Here is an 18246-nt window from a genome sequence, read left to right on the forward strand (position 1 = left end):
CGATAAGGACATGTGATGGGGATGGTGTGGGGGACCTGATGGAGGTGTGGACCTCCTGCTCCGGCTGTGCGGACACAAAGAGGCGCCTGGTTCCGGCAGAAGGCTGACAGAACGAGTGTCAGTCAGTGGAACGTCGGTAGAGGCTCGCAGCTGCCGAGTATTTTTGGGAACGACGATGGTCGCAAAGTTGGTACGAGTGTTTCTAACGCTTGGCTGACCCCAAAACTAAGTTCAAATCTCACCTTTACAAAATAAGATAAAGAAAATTATTAAGTAGGAGAAAAACTGCAACTAGTTCAGAACGGATTCACAGCATTTCTTTGTCAAAATGGTTTGAGTGAGCGGCACACTAGTAGTGGCACCAGTTTTCTACCTGGCTGGAAAATACCAGCAACCATTAAGGGTTGGTTTGGTTTACTAAAGTCTTAGAGCACAACATCAAGAATGTTCCTTACAATCAATGTTTCATTCTCCCTATTTTGTATTTTGTATTTCTGCACAGGGTCAAAGTGCAAGGAGACGCTTTTTCATGAGACAGACAATAATTTCAGAGCTTTTGAAGCTGCTCCCTTCAATAAGACACTTCCAAACACTAATCTGATTTTTTGGCTTTTTTAAGTCTCTGATTTATAACATCCACATCTAAAATCCACGGCTTCCTTGTGTGAAGAGATGGAAAAATCCAAAAGAAATCTTCACAGAACAGACGACATCTTGAAGGAAAGAACGTGACGAGGAAATAGTGACGGAACGCGTCAGCCAGGAAGTGAAATCTCGGGTATAACTGATGTCTTCCAAATGGGCAGCGACCTTACTCTTCCCCTCAAATTAGTTATTAGTTGTATAAAGGCCAACAAGTTTATGCTGGAGTGGTCAGCATAAACCCTGCTGTCAACCCCATAGAGGATTTGTGGGCAGAGATGAAAAGGTGTTTCAGAGGAGGCTTACGAACCTTTTAATAGATTTGCAACTTACAGCTACAAATGTGTTTCCTTGGTGGAAACAGTGTTTTAGGATAAACTCTGAGAGGAAAAATACGTTTTAAAGCTACTGTGAGAAGGAGGTGGAAAATACCATCCAGTTTGGAAGAGTATTCTGCCAAATACCTATTTATGTATGTAAATTACATTACACTATTTTCCGCACTCAGTAATGCATTAGGTTAGTGTAATTTTAGGAATATTTAGTACATGAATCTTAGACTTATTGGTCATCATCATCATTTCTTTTCACCAGCTTGACTTTCACAGGAGTGCCAGCTCTGATTCATCCACTGCTGCAGGCACTCAGACGCATATATATATATGTATGTTTACCTCTCACATTATGTCATGTCACTGGCTCACACAGATGCTTTTATTTTCCTGAACACCAAACGCTCTCTGTCCTAGTTTATCGCAAACTTAACTGATATTTTGTGAAAAATACAGCGCAAACATGGGCAACTTTCCCTTTCTCAGTTTCTGTGTTTTTCTTCCCACTCTTTCTCACAGTCAGCGGCGCGCGTGTGTGTGTGTCTGTGTTGCATTACAGTGACACACACACACACACACACACACACACACACACCGATCAGCTTGTCTCTCAGTCAGTCGGCCATCTGTTCACCTGTCCCCCGTTTCCCCTCCTGCCCCTCTCTGTTGTGTTGCCAGGGTAAGATTCATCCTGCGGGGCACCAGGCCGCTCTCTGAATGGCTGCGGTCGCTCACGAGCTCCGCCCCCGTCTCCCGCTCTGTCACCCTCCCTCCCCGTCTTCCTTCTCCTCCGGTTCGCTGTCTCGCCCACCCGTGCGTCCGCCCGCCCGCCCGCCCGCCCTCTGTTTCTGGCTTTCTATGAAACGTTGTGGCTGACGTCGTCCATGGTTTTTTGTCTTTCCCTCTCCTTCTCGAGGCTCTCTCCTCTCTTGGCCCACCACCTTCAATGCAACTCTTACACAAACGTGCAAAGTGTCACGCTTGTCCCTCCATATTTTCTGCCTTTAACGTGTCACTGTCTCATCCTAACACCGCAACTCCCTCTTCTTGTCCGGGTTCTCTCATCCCTCTCTCTTTAATCGCTGTAACATCCTCTGTCGTTCTCACTTCTCTCTTTCCCCCTCATCATATTTTATGTTCCCACGGCATTCAACACACTTTTGTTTGTCTTATACATTTGATTTCTTTCTTGTCAAGGGGGTGGTTTTCCAGCCAATTTCTGATGATCATCCTGAAACATTTCTGTCAAAGCTTCTGATGTGGAAACAGTGTTTTAGGATGAATTCTTAAAGACAAGGAAAACTGTGACAGAAAAAGAATAATTAAAATTTGGATATTGTAAGAAGAAAAAAAACAACGCCCATGGGTCTGAACAAGGGAGCCAATTTACAGTAGAAGTTGTTTAAACTGGATTGAATTCAACGCTCAGCAGGAGTGGGCACCCTTCACTGAAAATGATATTGCTTCATCTGCTCTTCTTTTGCTTCGTCAACTAAATGCTCCTTGGCGTACAATCAAGGACTGCACGCTTACTCACGCTCAAAAGGTGCCACCAGCTTGTTGCAGGCTTTAGAGACGCTGATTTTTATCAGTGCAGTTACAAGATTTAAATACTAATCTGATAGCTGGACATGTTATGACCTGGCTAAGGTAGTGAAAAATGTTGCCAATTTGTTAAAAGGCCTTTGTGCTTTTTAATTACGGTTAAAAATAAAGAAAAAAAGCTAAATAATAAACAACATAATAGAGTTTTAAAGGATGCTTACTGCCAGATTTATCTCTCTGCATTTCTGTGGATCTTAATATAGAGCAGAATTACTGCTGCTGGATAGCAGGCAGAGTCAACGCTGCCTTTTTCGGGTCAGGGATGTCATCTAATGACAGAAACAAGTCACCCACACACACACACACACACACACACACACACACACACACACACAACCTTCCAGTCCGTCATTTGGGACATCATGTCCAGAGTCGGAGCAAAGAAACGTCTACTGGGGTCCCTGGACCTTCTATTATTTACCTCAGTAGTTATTATTTCTCTTGTCACTAACCTGTCGAGCACAGTCAAGCTAATAAAGCTCAATGTTCTTGTCAATGTATGAAAGAAAAGCACAAAGCAATTCCTTCGCAGAACACACTAATCTAAAACATAATAGGGATGGAACGGTTCATGAAAGAAAAACAAACTAATTTAAGCTGTTTGGTTTTCTTGTCTCTGTTTGGGATGTGGAAAATTAACATAATCATAGAAAAAGCCTTAACCCTTTGTAAACAAGTGGTTGCTATGGCGACCGGACACAGCCTATATGCTGCTGTGGAGTTCTTCATGCCAAAGTGAAATCAATCAATAAATCAATCATCAAATAGACATTTAAAATGGACAAAACTATAAAACTATAAAACATCCAATATGTTAACTAATCGACAGAAGAAAAAAAAACTGTACTTCCCACCTGGGGAAAAATTTTCTGAAAAGAAATTAAATGCAATATTGCCTTCCATATAAAAAGCTTATAAATATGAAAAAATAAAGGTAAAAAGTTTACCATACCATTACATGCTGGCTGGAAGCGTGCGAGGTTTGATCAAACGTCTCAGTGTAGCTCACTTTTTAGGAATTGTTGCAAAGTGAGTTCCTTAGATCGGGACTATATTTACCAAAAAAACATTGCATTACAAAGAGTCCTATGCCATATTATTGACACACGCACTAATACTTTGCACTGTACTTAACAACCCTAATTGTGACCGTACCTTTCTGGGATACATATGGCGGCGATGTAGGTCAACCTGAAAATCCCAAAAAGAGAATATCGAGGACATCTGATGTTTAGAGGGTAGTAATCAGGCTACCGTGCAATGAAAAGACCAAAAGAAACTATGCTTAACATTTCACCTTTGTAGTTGTGGTTGCTTCCTACCCAACTTATTCAGAAACAAAATGAATCCATCTACAGCAGATTAAAAGGTTTTCTACCTGCTATGACTCCCAATGATTTAAAGTAATTTTCTATATCTTTATAGAAGCTTAAAGTTGCTTGAGTTTGTTAAGGAGTTCTGATCTGTCAAATTTTATGGGGGGTCAAATGGGAAAAATTGGGATCCAAACCACGAGCAATGGGGTCTGGGAGTCATAATAAATTTTAAAAAAGTATGTATAATAAAATTAATCTAATGTGAGATTTTAGCAATTTACATATTTCATGACAATATATTATCTAAAAGAACTGTGTTGCAAGTGTTAAGCACACAGGAACGTTTTATTTTTTCTGAGATGAAATGGAAATAGGAATGTAAAAAAAAAAAGGTTTATCTCTAAAAGGTTTGACATCTGTCTTAACAAATATGATGGGAATCAACTAGGATTTGTTATTGAACTTTCTGAAAACTTCAGCATTAACATTTTGATTTCTGGCTGATTTCATGTCATATATTCCAGCTCTTCTGTAACAACCCTGTCAGCCTAGCTGGGATTATTTAGGTGGAACATATTTGGGTCTCCGCTCTCACTGTCCCTCCCTCAGGAGGCCTGGGAGACACCTTGCTTGGTAACAGAGGAAGTGGACCATGCGTGACGGCCCGCCACAGCAGCAGGAGCTCACTGAACCAACACACTTCACATCTACGGCTTGAACGGTGTACGCTTGTCTGCGGTGATGAAGGTGGAACAAAAGGGCAGAGGGGGAGTCATTTTGGAAACGAAATGTTGTGAAACAACTCTTATTTGCCTTTGAGAAAAGGTGTTAATCATTCAGCACCTTTACAATAAGCCACAGCCAGGAAGTGAGCGCCTTTAGAAATCAAGGAATTCATGCGCTCAATATATAGTCTCATTTTAGTTTTGTTATTTTGCAGAAATACTGCATCTCATAGCAGAATATCCTGAACGCTGAGTCTGAGTGAGACATCAAGCAGAAAAAAAACCTTCCAATGATCGTATTTTCTCATTTTGGTCCATATGTTAAGGCAGCATCACGCAGTTGCTGCAGATGTGTTTTGCTTCACATTCATGATGGGAAACTCCTGCTTCCTAACAACCTACAGGAGCTCTACTGGACTGAGATCTGGTGACTGTGGAGGTCACTGGAGTCCAAGGGACTGATTTTAAACAAAATGGTACATTTTCCTGCTAGAATAACAGTACCCCAGGAACCCCCCCCCCCCCCACACACACACACACACAGACACACACACACACACAGCTGCCTGAATCATTGCTGCAAGGCTCGATGGATCCATCCTTCCATGCTGTTTGCACCAGATTCTGTCCATGCTGCCTGAACATTGCAGCTGAGACTCGCCAGCCAAGGCGACCTTTTACCTCTGATGTTAACCTGGTATTGAGGTCAGAGGTCACACAACAGCCACACCAGATGCTTTCTCTGTATCAAACTATTCTCTCTAAAACTCGTATATATCAATGTGCACAAAACCCCAGCAGATCAGTAGTTTCTGAAACGCGGAGCAGCCTTTCTGTCATGCTCCAGGTGATTTAAATCATCTTTCTTCTCCATTCTGAAGCTGAGTTTTAACGTCAGCAGATCCCATTCAACATGTCTGGACGCCTAAATGTATTGATGAGCTGCCAGCTGATTGGCCGATTCGCTGTTTGTGGCAACAAGTGAACACGCCTAATAACATATCTACAAAAATGGCCATATACTGTAGAGAATTACATTTACTTTTGGATATCAGAGTTACTTACTGTCCTGAAGCTGAGAACGGTGAATCACTGTCAGCGTAATTCATGTTTTAATAAAAAAAACATTCATTAAAAGGTTTAGGACAAGCTTTACAGTTGGAAGCGAGACCTGACTTCCGATGACCTGCATGTGTGCACGTTTTCCAGTGAGCTCCACTAGTCCAGATTAAAAACACAGGGTAGGATAGCTTTTAGCTTTCAGCTGGAAGACCTGCAAGGGTGCGTAGCAAAGGAGGATAATCTGAGGAAGAGCACTTCTAGGTCAACAAAGTCATAACCTCTGACCTGCTCAGGTAAAGGGCAACAGGGGGCGTGTTTGAAGTGCTAAAACTATTATGGCAGAAAAAAATAACTTGCTGCTTATTTAGTGAGCTAAGAAATGTGGTATTTTGCGAAACGTCAGGCTCCTCCAATAAACCGAAGTCCTTAGGTCCTGCAGCAAATCTCTTTGGTGAGATCTGCCTCGCTTGAGCTGCTTAAAGAAAAAAAAAAGGGGCATCCATCCCCCTTCTCCCCACCGCGCATCTTTGCTTTCTCTTCTCGGCTATTCATCGCCACTCTTTCAGGCTTTCGTCCGCTCGTGTTCCCTCTGTCTCGAGCTCTCTTCCTTTCTTTGCCCTGATTGGGATCTGCAGTCAGGCGGATTAATACATTCTGACAGCAGAGGCAGGCTGCCCACACACACACACACGCGCGGTTAAAGCAGCACGTGCATTTCAGAGAGGCTCTGTGTGCATATGCATTGCCTCTCAAGCTTGCACTTGCATGAAGGAATGTCTAACCATATGATGAATACTTGCAAGCGCACACACACACACACACACACACACACACACACACACACACACACACGCAGACACGCAAAGAAACATCAATGTAAAATAAAGTGCTCCTAAGCATTCAGGGACAAGCAGTGTGACGTGGAGCCAGAACAGCATAAATGTGTAGCTGCGTGCACGTAAGAGTGTTCCTGCATGACTACATCCACACTTCATAATTTATACTCAAAAGCACTTGCTCAAAGAGATTCACAGAGGCAGAGCAGCAAATGGGCACACTTTGTGACTACCCAATTATCCCCTCTCTCTTCTCCTTGGTTCTCTTCCTCTTCTCTCTGTCACTTGGTATGTCTCAGTTTGCTCTACGACCGCTGATGTTTAACCAAGTGCAAGTGGAGATCATCTTTAATGATCATTGTATAATTCAGCAATTCTTTCGCGTTGGCTGTTCTAGTCCGATAAGTTTTTCTGACAGCCCAGACGCTGAATAACTCTATAACCAATGATGGTCACGGCGCCCCAATGCAACATAGGCTTCCTCTGGATAAAGAAAAAAGAGAATAAAGGCCATTATCAATATCCACAGCTGGAAGACTGAAGAGAAATAAGGTACAAGAACGGTTTGGGACCATTGCTCTGATTGTGGGAAATATTGTCGGGGATGACTGTGGCAACAAAACAAACCCAAACCCTGGACCCTCCACCACCACCTGAGGTGTCCATTATGGCTAAACATCTTTACTTCGGTTTCTTCAGTATAAAGGTCATGGTGCCAGACGTAAGGTTAGTCTTAGATTCAATTTTCCAACCTGCCTTACTTGACTAATATTTTTTTTTCTAATTGCACTACCATGAGCTTTAAAATTTTACTTCGTAACTGAAACTTATACAGACTGAATGATGTTTGGGTGAATTTACCAGGACATCGACTCGAGCAAAGATTGGCAACTGTCTTAATTGTTTTCCATTTGTAGATAATTTTTCTCATTGTAAAATAACTAACGTCATTTTATTTGGTAATACTGTAAAGGCCGCTACACACGCCACGAGAAACGATACATTTGTCCTCGCTCCTGTTTTGTTCTCAGAGCCCCGTCATTGAGGGTCTCCCTGCATGTACTCGACACGTCTGGGCAGAACTTTTTTTCTCAAGGGGTGTCCGACTACTGTGCTGTGATTGGACAGGATTAGATGGGTGTGTTTAGGCTGGAGAAGTGGAAATGTCTCACACATCTATGGAACTACAGTCACTGAACCCCGCAGTTCAGCTCTGGTCATTTAAGCGGTCGAACATGCCAATGCCGCTCACTTGCGCCGTTTACGGTATAAATTATCCAAGCAGGGCAGTCCCACCCTCGTAGCACCGCACGTCCCTGATGTTCACAGTCTTTACAAATAGCGGCAGAGCACACTGTGAGCTATTGTGTCTGCTTCTCAACTTTCAGCTCTCCGTGTTCCTGCCTCTCTGTGCCCCCATCAGTCCGCCAGGTCTGACGTGACGTGAGCCGGACTTCTGCAGCTGAGCGTCTGGTGCACTATGAATAGACAGAGCCAAAACTAAAAAAAAAATTCCCTGTTCTTTCCACCCCAACTACGAGGAAAAACTATTTGTTCTCATGGAGTATGTAGCGGCCTTAAAGGTAAAAAGAAGGAAGATACTTTTTAATCTAAGGTTTTACATGTTTGGTACATTTCTAAGGTTTTCTAAAGTCCTCAGTTTCTGACAGACTTATCATCCCCACCATATTTCCATCTGTCCCTTTATCCAACTGCAAGACTGTTGCAGGATTGGTGAGTAAAAGGCATGGGATGACAGGGGAAAATGTTTTAACCTCCACTTTAAGCTTAATTTATTAAATCTTTTTTTTGTTTGTTTTTGCTAAATATAGGTAACAGTTTTGATGAAACCTAGAAAAAAATCTATCTTGGTCAAATACTTGGACAAATGATGCGTAAAGCTCACTCATCAAAACATTTGATGTTGGTGTAATGTACTTTTTCTTTCTGAAAACAAAAGAAAACAAATAAAACATAAACAAATCTGCGTAATTCATTGTCAAAACCCAACATATGCTACCAGTAGTATTATGAGGCGATTAAAAACCAATAAGTGTTCTCCCTCTGTGCCTGAAGAGCACTATTGTTTCTTTAAATGTGTTAATAACAAGTCAGTGAAGCGATGGGTTAAATGTTTTTACTCCTTACAATGAACTGACTGACGGGTTTCCTCACTCTTACTTTTAAAGAGGTATCAATAAGAAATAATCTGTCTGAAACGATTTTACTACATTTTCTTTTACTGATGAGTAAAATTTACAGGAAAACATATTTGCACTTTGCTTAACTTAAATCTTAAAGCGAGTGATATTGAAGCAAAAAGCCACAGATAAAATAAATGTACCCAATAACCATCATTATGTATTCCTTTACATAGAGCCCAGAGAACAAATTCAAAGATTTTAGGTGAAAAATAAGGCGGCCAATAAAAAAAAAAAAACTGCAGAGAGGACAAAAGGGACACCTGCACAAAAACAAAGAAGGTGGAAGCCGGCGCACATCTGGGAAAGAGTCAGGGACAAATACTGGCGAAGGATTTTAAATGCCTCCTGGGCTACAGAGAGAATGGGTGACGTAGTGGGGTGGCTGAGGCTGAGGGGGGGGGAATAAAAGCCGGTACAGGAGGGAGACGTCCATGTGGGACGCACACAACTACACAACACAGAGCCTCACCAAGACTGAATATTGTATGAGGCGTTCTCACGGGCCACTGCAGAGCGTGCGAGCAGAGCGAGAGGTGGACGTGTGCGCGGCCAGACGCTCGCACTGATGGACGCACACAGAAGGAAAGAGACGGCCGACGCACTCGGAAACACCAACACATGTACGCACACAAACAGAAGCAGTGGAGCTTGAGCTGATGTGGCCCAGAGCTGCCCGACGCCCTGCCACGACACACACACACACACACACACACACATGCATACACTTAAGAGCCATCTGCAGTTGGAGATACTGCCTACAGAAAGGCTTTACTGCTGACACTCTGAGACAGGCAGAAGGAGAAGGACAGGAAAAAAGAGAAATCGTCGTGACCGAGTGAATCAGGAGACGCAAAAGGAAGGGAGACAGGGAGACAGGAAGGGACAGACAAGGATGTCGAAGGGAGAAATGTTGCCCTAAACTATTGCACCTAAGTTTTACCTTCGACACACTCAAAGGTAAAACTGCTTGGCTAACACTTTACATGAGGGTTCAGCAGTTTTTGCAGTCAAGCTCTCATCGGATGACATTCCCCTCGGATGCATTTAGTTTTGGGCTTAAAACTGCCCAACAACATGTCCCGTTTTAACAACGTAGGATTCTGTCTTCCAGAGACAGCCAGTCTCTACGGAGTTCTCTAAACCACGACTGGACATTTCGTTAAAAGAGAAACAATATTAGCTGATTATTTCTTGGTGTGAATCAAAGATTCTGCTTTATTTCAAGCCTTTATTTGGTGCAAAAAAAGTATTAAATAATGAAGACTCTCTTTTTAGATGTTAAAGTGTTTTGCACATCACAATGTTCACAAAAGGCATTTATTGGTCAGTCCATCTTTCCGGCACTAGATGCATGATGGATGAACAGTTACAATAAATGATTGGCAGATGCCATCCTACAAAAAAGAGAAACGCTTGATTTTCTACAACAACACTGACAGTTTATTAAGGAAACTTTCTTACGCAAGCCATCAGATAAAAGACTCTCTGCTTTTGACATCCTCCATCTTTAGTCTGTAAGCTCTGGTACTTCATGGAGACAGCAAGGGCGATTTGTAAAGATAGTTTGGAACTTGACTTGGTTACCATGCTTTCACACAGTATTAAAAACTAATTAAACCAAAATCGCATTACATAATGATATTATGATTCTATTATAAATAATTGTGCAATATTTAATTTTAGCTTTCAATAAGTTTGTTCTCTTTTTCTTTAGAACTTAACTTTAAATTAGCTTGTTATTCATATTAATTATCTAGTGTGTGACTCTGTCTGTTTCCATTGTGGTATTTCTAATGTTATCTTATCTTATTTCTTATCTTATTGGATCTTAGCAGAGCGCTGCATCATACAGCTCAAAGGAGGAGCGCAGTATGAATGTAGTAGACGTCAAGCTAACAACAGTTAGCGCGTTAGCTTATTTACACCAGGCGCAAACTTTTAAGTTGCTCAAATGGCAACAAGATGGATATAAACATCAGAAGTTAATCTCGGCCCAGATTTATTTACGCATCAGATACCGATGATTAAAAAAATGACTAACATCGTTTGACACCAATGTTACTACAGATGATTTGTGCACAGTTACCATGATAGGGTTTATGTGGACGGTACTCTTTTAGTTTTCACACCATGACTGTCCGTGTTTTTGGTGACAAGAAATATTTCAAAGATTGCCAAATTTAGCTTTCTAATAAGACTGGCAAAAAGTGGGAGTACCAGCTTACTGTCAGAGTGCAGCAACAGGTGGAGGAGGGGCTACATTGCCTTTATTTATGCTCCATCCAGCCAGAAAAAAAGAATGCGAACCCTTGGTGTACCTTGATGCTGGTAACGGGCTAATATCTGGTTGGATTACCCAACTTTAGTCAAAAAAAGAAGAAAGTATGTATTGAAGTGCAAGGAAATCCGTTACAAAGCGGATTTCCGCAATAGAACCAGGCTAACATAAATGAAACACTTTGATCACATACCTCCCGCATTTTTGGACTATAAGTCGCGCTTAAGATCCTTAAATCTTCTCAAAAATTGATGGTGTGCCTTATATATTATTACCTCGAGACTCGAGGCGGTCTCTGGGCAAACTCCGCGCATACAGGTACATGTCACACTACAAACTTTTCGGAGACAAAGAAGTCTTTACATCGGACTGTTTTCTATGTGACACCGAGCTCGATACACTGAGCTGCTCCAAGCAGACCATCACAAGGATGACGCACATCTCTGTTCTCACTGACAGGTGGAGCATCCTGGAAAAGAAACGGCTCTAGGTGCTCAGCTAGCTAATCACACATTTTACCATCAGTTCCGCCGCTTCGTCCCACTGGCAGAAATAGTGGGAATTGTTGGAATTTGAAAGAAATCTAGGCAACAGTACCCTGGACTATAAAGGTAAAACGTCTACAGAGAGTCAGTGTGGAGTCCACCAAGCTCACAGTATGCGCACAGTACGCCCGAGTATGTGGGAGCCTTTAGGCAGCCCGCGCCCGGAGTAGTAATTCAACTACTCTGTCCTCCTGACAGAGACAGATAGAGAGCTGTGTACGTGAAGGGGCGGAGCGATATTACACACTTGGGAAGCATATTTAGTGCGCCTTATAATCCAAAAAATATGGTACACTTAGTGGCTGATTCAGCTGATGATGGCAGGTAACTGCTGAGTGGTCAGAGGTCATATGAGCGCTTCAGGGGCTCATGAGATGGATCTAACAGGAGCTAAAACTTCCCAGTTTCTTCCAAAAAACGCATTTCATAAAACAGCCCAAAAGAAAAAAAAATATGCTGGCTACATTCTCACAGTCCTTGTGAAAATGTAATCTATTAGTGGTGGAAATCAAACATTTGTGGGTAGCAAAAGGTTACAAAGTGAACTTTGTTGATGTGGGATTATTTGGACGGTTTGTGCAGGTTGTAATTTGGCAGGTAACAGTTGAAGCAGTGGTTGAAAGCAGCAGGGAATCATTGGTGCTCCAATATTCCTGTTCTCACTTTAGTCCATTGCCAGCACAAGGTTTCATTCCACAATTATGAGGCCAGTTTGAATAAATTTAAAACTGGGAACCTGAGGCTGAAACAGCATGGCTAAAATAACCAAGTCAATCTATTTATGAGCTGGCAATCTTATTTTTACCAAGCTTGCTGGTCTGCTTGTGTGCATTTTTACAGAATGTGACTTTAACCGGAGCAGTCTTTATTACTGGATGCTGTTTGCGGATGACTGAAAGTCCTGCGGCAATGTGCGTGAAGAGCAAGTGAGAAAACATTCAAAGGCGAGCCGGGCGCAGCTTTAAGTCAACGCTCCATAGGAGGCATGAGAGCTGCAGCGCAACGTACACGGCTCACTGAATCGTACCGTCTCGTCTTGAATTCACGAGAGGGTCATTATGTATGAAAAGGGTCAGCTAAGCCAGTGAATGTGCTCCGTGTTCACCCGGAGAGCTGTGTCCCACAGGAGGAAACACACAGAGAAATAAAACTAAAAATTGAGTTCAGTGACTGACCTCCCACCCCCTGCCCTGACCTAACTATGATCTCTCTTCTGTAAAAGAAAAAGTATTTTTCAACCATCACCGGCAGGTTCTTGTTTATGCGGTGGCCATTTTGTGCCGAGGTGGTTTCCAATTGCTTCCAAACATTTCCCTCTGGCTTGTTGCCCATGTTGTTGTTGAAGAGATCCCGGGAGAGCAATGCAACCGACGCCACAGAAAGTGAGGAGGAGCATCTATTAAACAGCCTTTCATTTCACTGAGGTCAACAATTCTGAAATAAAGTTGACTAAAGGATGAAGTGTTAGGACTAAGACGCACCAGATGAAGTAATAAAGCAACATATAAAACCTGCTCGTTTTACACTTTGGCTTCATATGTGCCTCTCAGGGAATTTCTAAACTTTGAGCAGCGTAAGGCTTAACAATTTCCCCTGCTTGTTGATCCTAAGATAGTGTTTGTACCCTCTGGCTCGTGCCCAAAGAGTGATTCAAATCTTCCTATGCAGCTCTTGGCTCAAATATTAGTTTCTGTGAAAAAAGGGTTAGAAAAGGCAGAAAAAGAAGTCTATCCTTTTCCTGCTCATCAACATCCATGAGCAGATCTGTTTCAGTTTACCTGCTGTGTTGTGTTTTTTTCCCCCTCAAAGTTTAAAAAAGAGCTGTTTGTGAATTGAAATGTTAGCTTAATGCCACGCTGGACCAAAGACATTAAAAACAGTTAAACACAAACTCAGCCGGCCTTAATCAACTGTACACGGCTTAATTATGTCTAAACGCCGGTCTGGAGAGGGCTGCATTAGATTAGTTAAGATTAAATCTTAATGATCTCACTTGAGAATAACACACAGAAGCAAGTACTGGTGGAATATATAAGCAAATAATCATTTTCCAGCATTCAAATACAAACAAGGATGTGCATAAATAAACAGGAGTGTTGATTCAAACATCAACAAGGAGTAAAACAAATCAAACCTTTTGGCATTACAAATATTTGTGATGGAAAATCTGTTTTTCTGACCGGCTCTCAAATCCTATGAAGAGGTTTTAAAAGAATAAGACAAATCGAGGGTGAAACTCCCCGTTTAAAATGGAAATGTTGCTCCGTTTCAGTCTAACTTTTCTTTATGAAACATAAACGAGGAGAGAAAGTTAAACGAGGATGATGAGACACGGTTGTCACATTTTGATGGAGCGTTTAACAGCAGCAAAGCAGCCGGATAAACCAGAGAGCTCATTTTTCTCCTGAAGACTTATATTTTCTCTGCTCCTTTATATATTAGAGAACACAGTAGATCACAGGGTTACATTGCATAAAAAGCTGCTTGGTTCAAGGGAAACTGTAGTAGATGTGTAAGTGGTCTAGTGAAAGGGAGAGGAGGACAAAAGAGTTGCAGCAACATTCAGTCATATTTCCGTTATTAAACCCGCTGCCCTGTGTTCCCACGTTTTACCTCGATAATGTCGGCGTTGGTCCGGCTCTCGTGCGGCTCGTTGTACTCCGTGTACTTGAGCAGGACCTTGTCCATGTCGGTGCTGGCGTACTGAAACAGCTTGTTCGAGTGGTTGAAGATAATGAGGGCGATCTCGCAGTCGCACAGGACACTCAGCTCGTACGCCTTCTTCATCAGACCGAACTTCCGCTTGGTGAACGTCACCTGGTGGAAGGAAAACTGCAGTCATCTTCTGTTTAAAACCAGCTGGACAAAAGGCATTCCATTTCCAGACACCGCTTTCTTTAAAAGGCTCACTTGGCCCAAACGTTCGGTAAAAAAAACAAATTCCACCTAAAGCCCTTTGGTTCAGTTCTAGAAAACCAGCCACTGCAGCGAGATCTTAAACTGATCCCAAATTGCCTCATTGTAACGCTGAGAACTTTGTGGTCCACTCCTTGCTTCTGTTGGGCAGCAATTAACAGAAACAGTTTATTTATTAATATTTTTGGGGGGTGGAGGTGAGGAGAGGGACTGAGATGGTAATGTAGGAATACGGAGTTTGTCTGGGAAACCATCTCATCTTATCCTGTTGAAATACCTAATGGTGAAACTTCCAGTTTTCAGGAAGAAGCCATCAGATTGTTATATGAAAATGCATTTGAAATACTTTATGATATAATGCACAATGAACAAAAACTGGCACACAGCATCAGAGATCTTTCAGCTTTCTTAATAGTAGGTAGAGGAACGTAAAGAGCTTTTCTACATAGATACCATAAGATGTTAGTCTTTGCTGCAGATCTCCAACAATGAGCTTAGGGGAGTTTTTTTTGTTTTTTTTGTGTACCATCCTCCTCACTGTGCAGGGAGCCAAACTGAACATTGGTCCTTGTCCAGCCACCTTATGTAAGTTTGTGACATTAAAAACATATTTAATTCTTGCTCTGAATAAAGACATGGCCACTCTTTACTTAGCCATTCCTTGACTTAGTAGGGTCAACACACACATCTGCCCTACTCGGTTCCCTTGTCTTTTCTATTTACTTTTTTCTCAAAAAGTAAAATTATATATATATATATATATATATATATATATATATATATATATATATATATATATATATATATTCAGCATTTTATAGGAACTGTTATGAGTAGTCACTTAGATTGTGTTCATTATTTCTTAAACTAGGATTTTTCTTTTCCCCTTCTAAATTAATTTTATCAAATCAAAGGTTAGATTTAAAAAAAAGAACCAGTGTGAAATTATACTCCTGCAAAAGGTGAGAAACATATTTGGAGGCTTGTTACACAGCTTAACAACAGGTGGTATTAAGTGTGGAGGCACTGTACAATTAACTCCTTACTGCCTGAATTTATTTGTAACTAAATAGAATACAACCTTTGAGTTGTTGTTGTTTTGGCCTTTTTATAAAGAAGATCTTAAATTTGGTAACGATTGCTCATTTGAGTACAGCACATGTAATAGAAATAGATATTTTGGTATTTAGTATGCAAATTAGAGCTGGACAATAATTCAATAACAATATATATCGACCGATATACGTGTTGCAATAGAACACAAAGAGGTCAATAAAAAGTTCAATTGAACAGTTTTCCTTCCTTTTTTATTCTAGCATATCTTGGCGATTAATATTACAGTCACAATATCCTCCCAACCAATCACAAACACAGACCTGGGGACTCCCCATCAACAAGCTCCGCCCCCTTCAAAGAGTTCAGAGAGCACACGTTCTTTTTCTTCTTTTTTTTAAAAACTTGCAGCTTGGTAAAAGTTGTTTAAATTGAGGGTTGAGTGTGAATCCAGTGTTTGTGTGTTCTTTATCTAACAATAGGTCATCAAGCAACAGCATAAAATGGCAAGAGCTGCCCTTATATATGATTGTAATTTTTTGAAAATGATCTATATTAATCAATAGGATTTCTATTTTATCAATATGCTTTTTTCTATATCGTCCAGCCCAAATCAAAATTTGAAAAATGTGGCATAATTGGGAAAGATGAAGGTTAAGTATAAAATGCAATCCTTGGTATGTGTAGAAAAAGCATTTACCATCTTTAATGATACACATGCCACCTTGGCTCCATTAAGACAGTTTGAGGCAAATTTACAACACTAGTCCACAAAGGAGTAAAACTGAATGTGTGCACAACTTTTTCAAAGTATATAAATGAGACATCTTAAAGCTCTTTGTAATCATTATGGTGGTATTGGCCTTATTGGACTTCTTTTAGTACAAAATCAAAACAGTTTTTAGGTGTGAGGGCAAAAAAGTTAGATTTTCAGGCAATGTTAAACAATAAAATATTAAATAAGGAAAAATTAAGGTACAATTACATCAAATTCTCATAAATGTTAGAATAGAAGAAGAAAAAGTGATGCCCAACACGAGCAATTGCTAACATCCATCTGAAGCACTTTTAAGCCTTACCAATGCTCTGTGTGAGACTATGGGACATTTAGCAGTAGTTTTCAGTTCTCTGACCTCACAGTGTCTCTCTGCTTTGGCCATAATAAAAGTAAAAAACATTTTTTTTTTATCCACAACACTGAGCTATTACCCTGAGGCTCACTTTCATTTCGTCTTAAACCAGAGCTTAAACCAGAGCTAATCTTCACTAAAAGAAAAATCAAGACTCCAATCACTGTTTCATCATTTTGCACGCCCACAGAGTCGGAAAACATACGAGATTGAGACATTTAATTAAGGGGAAAGACAAGCTCGTTTTTTTTTCAACCCCTCAGTTTTTACTTGCGCGCACAGCGGCTTTCGCTTCCCGTCATATTCGCCCTCCCCGTCATTTTCACACTCTGTTATGCTCTTTTCCATGCTCTCTTTCTATGTCACACATGGTCTCATGCCTTCTTTTCCACACTCTCCTTCTGTCACACATTATTCCTCTCTTTCAAGCAGACACACACACACACACTCTCTCTCTCTCTCTCTCTCTCTCTCTCTCTTCTACAAGCCCCCTCAGTTGTGAACATGCCGAAGAGAACTGGAAGTGTTGCTGAAGCACAGGGTCCCTTGTTGTCTCCTGATTGTCTTTGGAAGTGCTTCTCTGCTTTAACCAACTGGTATTTACAATCAGGAGAGATTTGGCTTTATTTGGATTAAACACGCAGGAATGCACAAAAACAAACACACGGAGAAAAAAAGATTAGCAAGAGGAAAAAGGGCCTTAGGTACGGCTACAATTTCTGCCGTTTGATCTGAGGAAAATCAGAGTGAAAGCAAATCTGTGCACAGATGGTGGGTAAACAGGACAGGGAAGTTTTTTAAAGACGCTGCATGTCCGGGCCACACCCACAGGTGACGTCGTGTTTTCCATCAGATATAAAAGCCGAGGTCACATGTTCAATATGACATCGCTCTGAGTTTGTGACGCAGCACGTTAACAAGTTGTTGGACTTGTCTTAAAGAATCTTGGAGAAAACAATCCCCTTTGGTTTGCTCACTTACAACTCAGGTAATTAGGCCTGAGCAATTAATACAAGGTAATAAGGGCCACAAATATGAGCTTTTTAGTAGGAAAATAAGAATGAAACTAAGTACAAACTAACTGCTAGTTAACCTTACTTAAAGAACTTGTTAGCACTAGTTAGCCTTATCATTAGAAGATGCGTGTTCCATAGTTTATTTCTCCCACTCTGAACATTTTAAGGTAGAAATCTAACAGCTAACCTTAGCTTCACAAACTCGTATTCTGCAAATGTTAATATTAGCCTCATAACCTTTAAACAAGATGATAAATAAGGACATTTTCAGGAAGCTAATGCTAGCCGCTAACCGCTGTCAGTTAGTGTTGCCAGTCCGTTTATTATAAGTGACTGGGGCTTTTTTTTCTAAAGTCGCTTGTAAATTTAGTGAGTTGCATGTTTTTTGAACATGAAGTTGCCTATTTGGGCAATAAAGTTAGCGGCTATAAACAAGAGCTATAAATGAGAGACCTGCTCGCACTGCTCTGTTACAGACAGCGCGAGCCAGCTGTACACACACATTACAGTGTGTTTGGTTGCTCGTTTGGCTTCTTTTGGCCTTGTTTTCACATTTGTCACACGTTACGGCGCACGACAAACGTAG

The 18246-nt window shown here is 41.2% G+C and overlaps 1 protein-coding gene across 16 annotated transcripts in view; it reads right to left on the reverse strand.

The window, feature by feature from the left end:
- The window catches only part of mef2d (myocyte enhancer factor 2d), a 134277-nt gene that overhangs the window by 56301 nt on the left and 59730 nt on the right, over positions 1-18246 (reverse strand). For all 16 annotated transcript variants that reach the window (XM_021310683.2, XM_021310684.2, XM_036135427.1 and 13 more), the window contains exon 3: positions 14159-14362. In XM_021310683.2, coding sequence (XP_021166358.2) covers positions 14159-14362 — 204 coding nt within the window. The remainder of the gene's footprint in view (positions 1-14158; positions 14363-18246) is intronic.

This window comes from Fundulus heteroclitus, chromosome 3 (genome assembly GCF_011125445.2).
Source record: "Fundulus heteroclitus isolate FHET01 chromosome 3, MU-UCD_Fhet_4.1, whole genome shotgun sequence".
Taxonomy (NCBI): Eukaryota; Metazoa; Chordata; class Actinopteri; order Cyprinodontiformes; family Fundulidae; genus Fundulus; species Fundulus heteroclitus.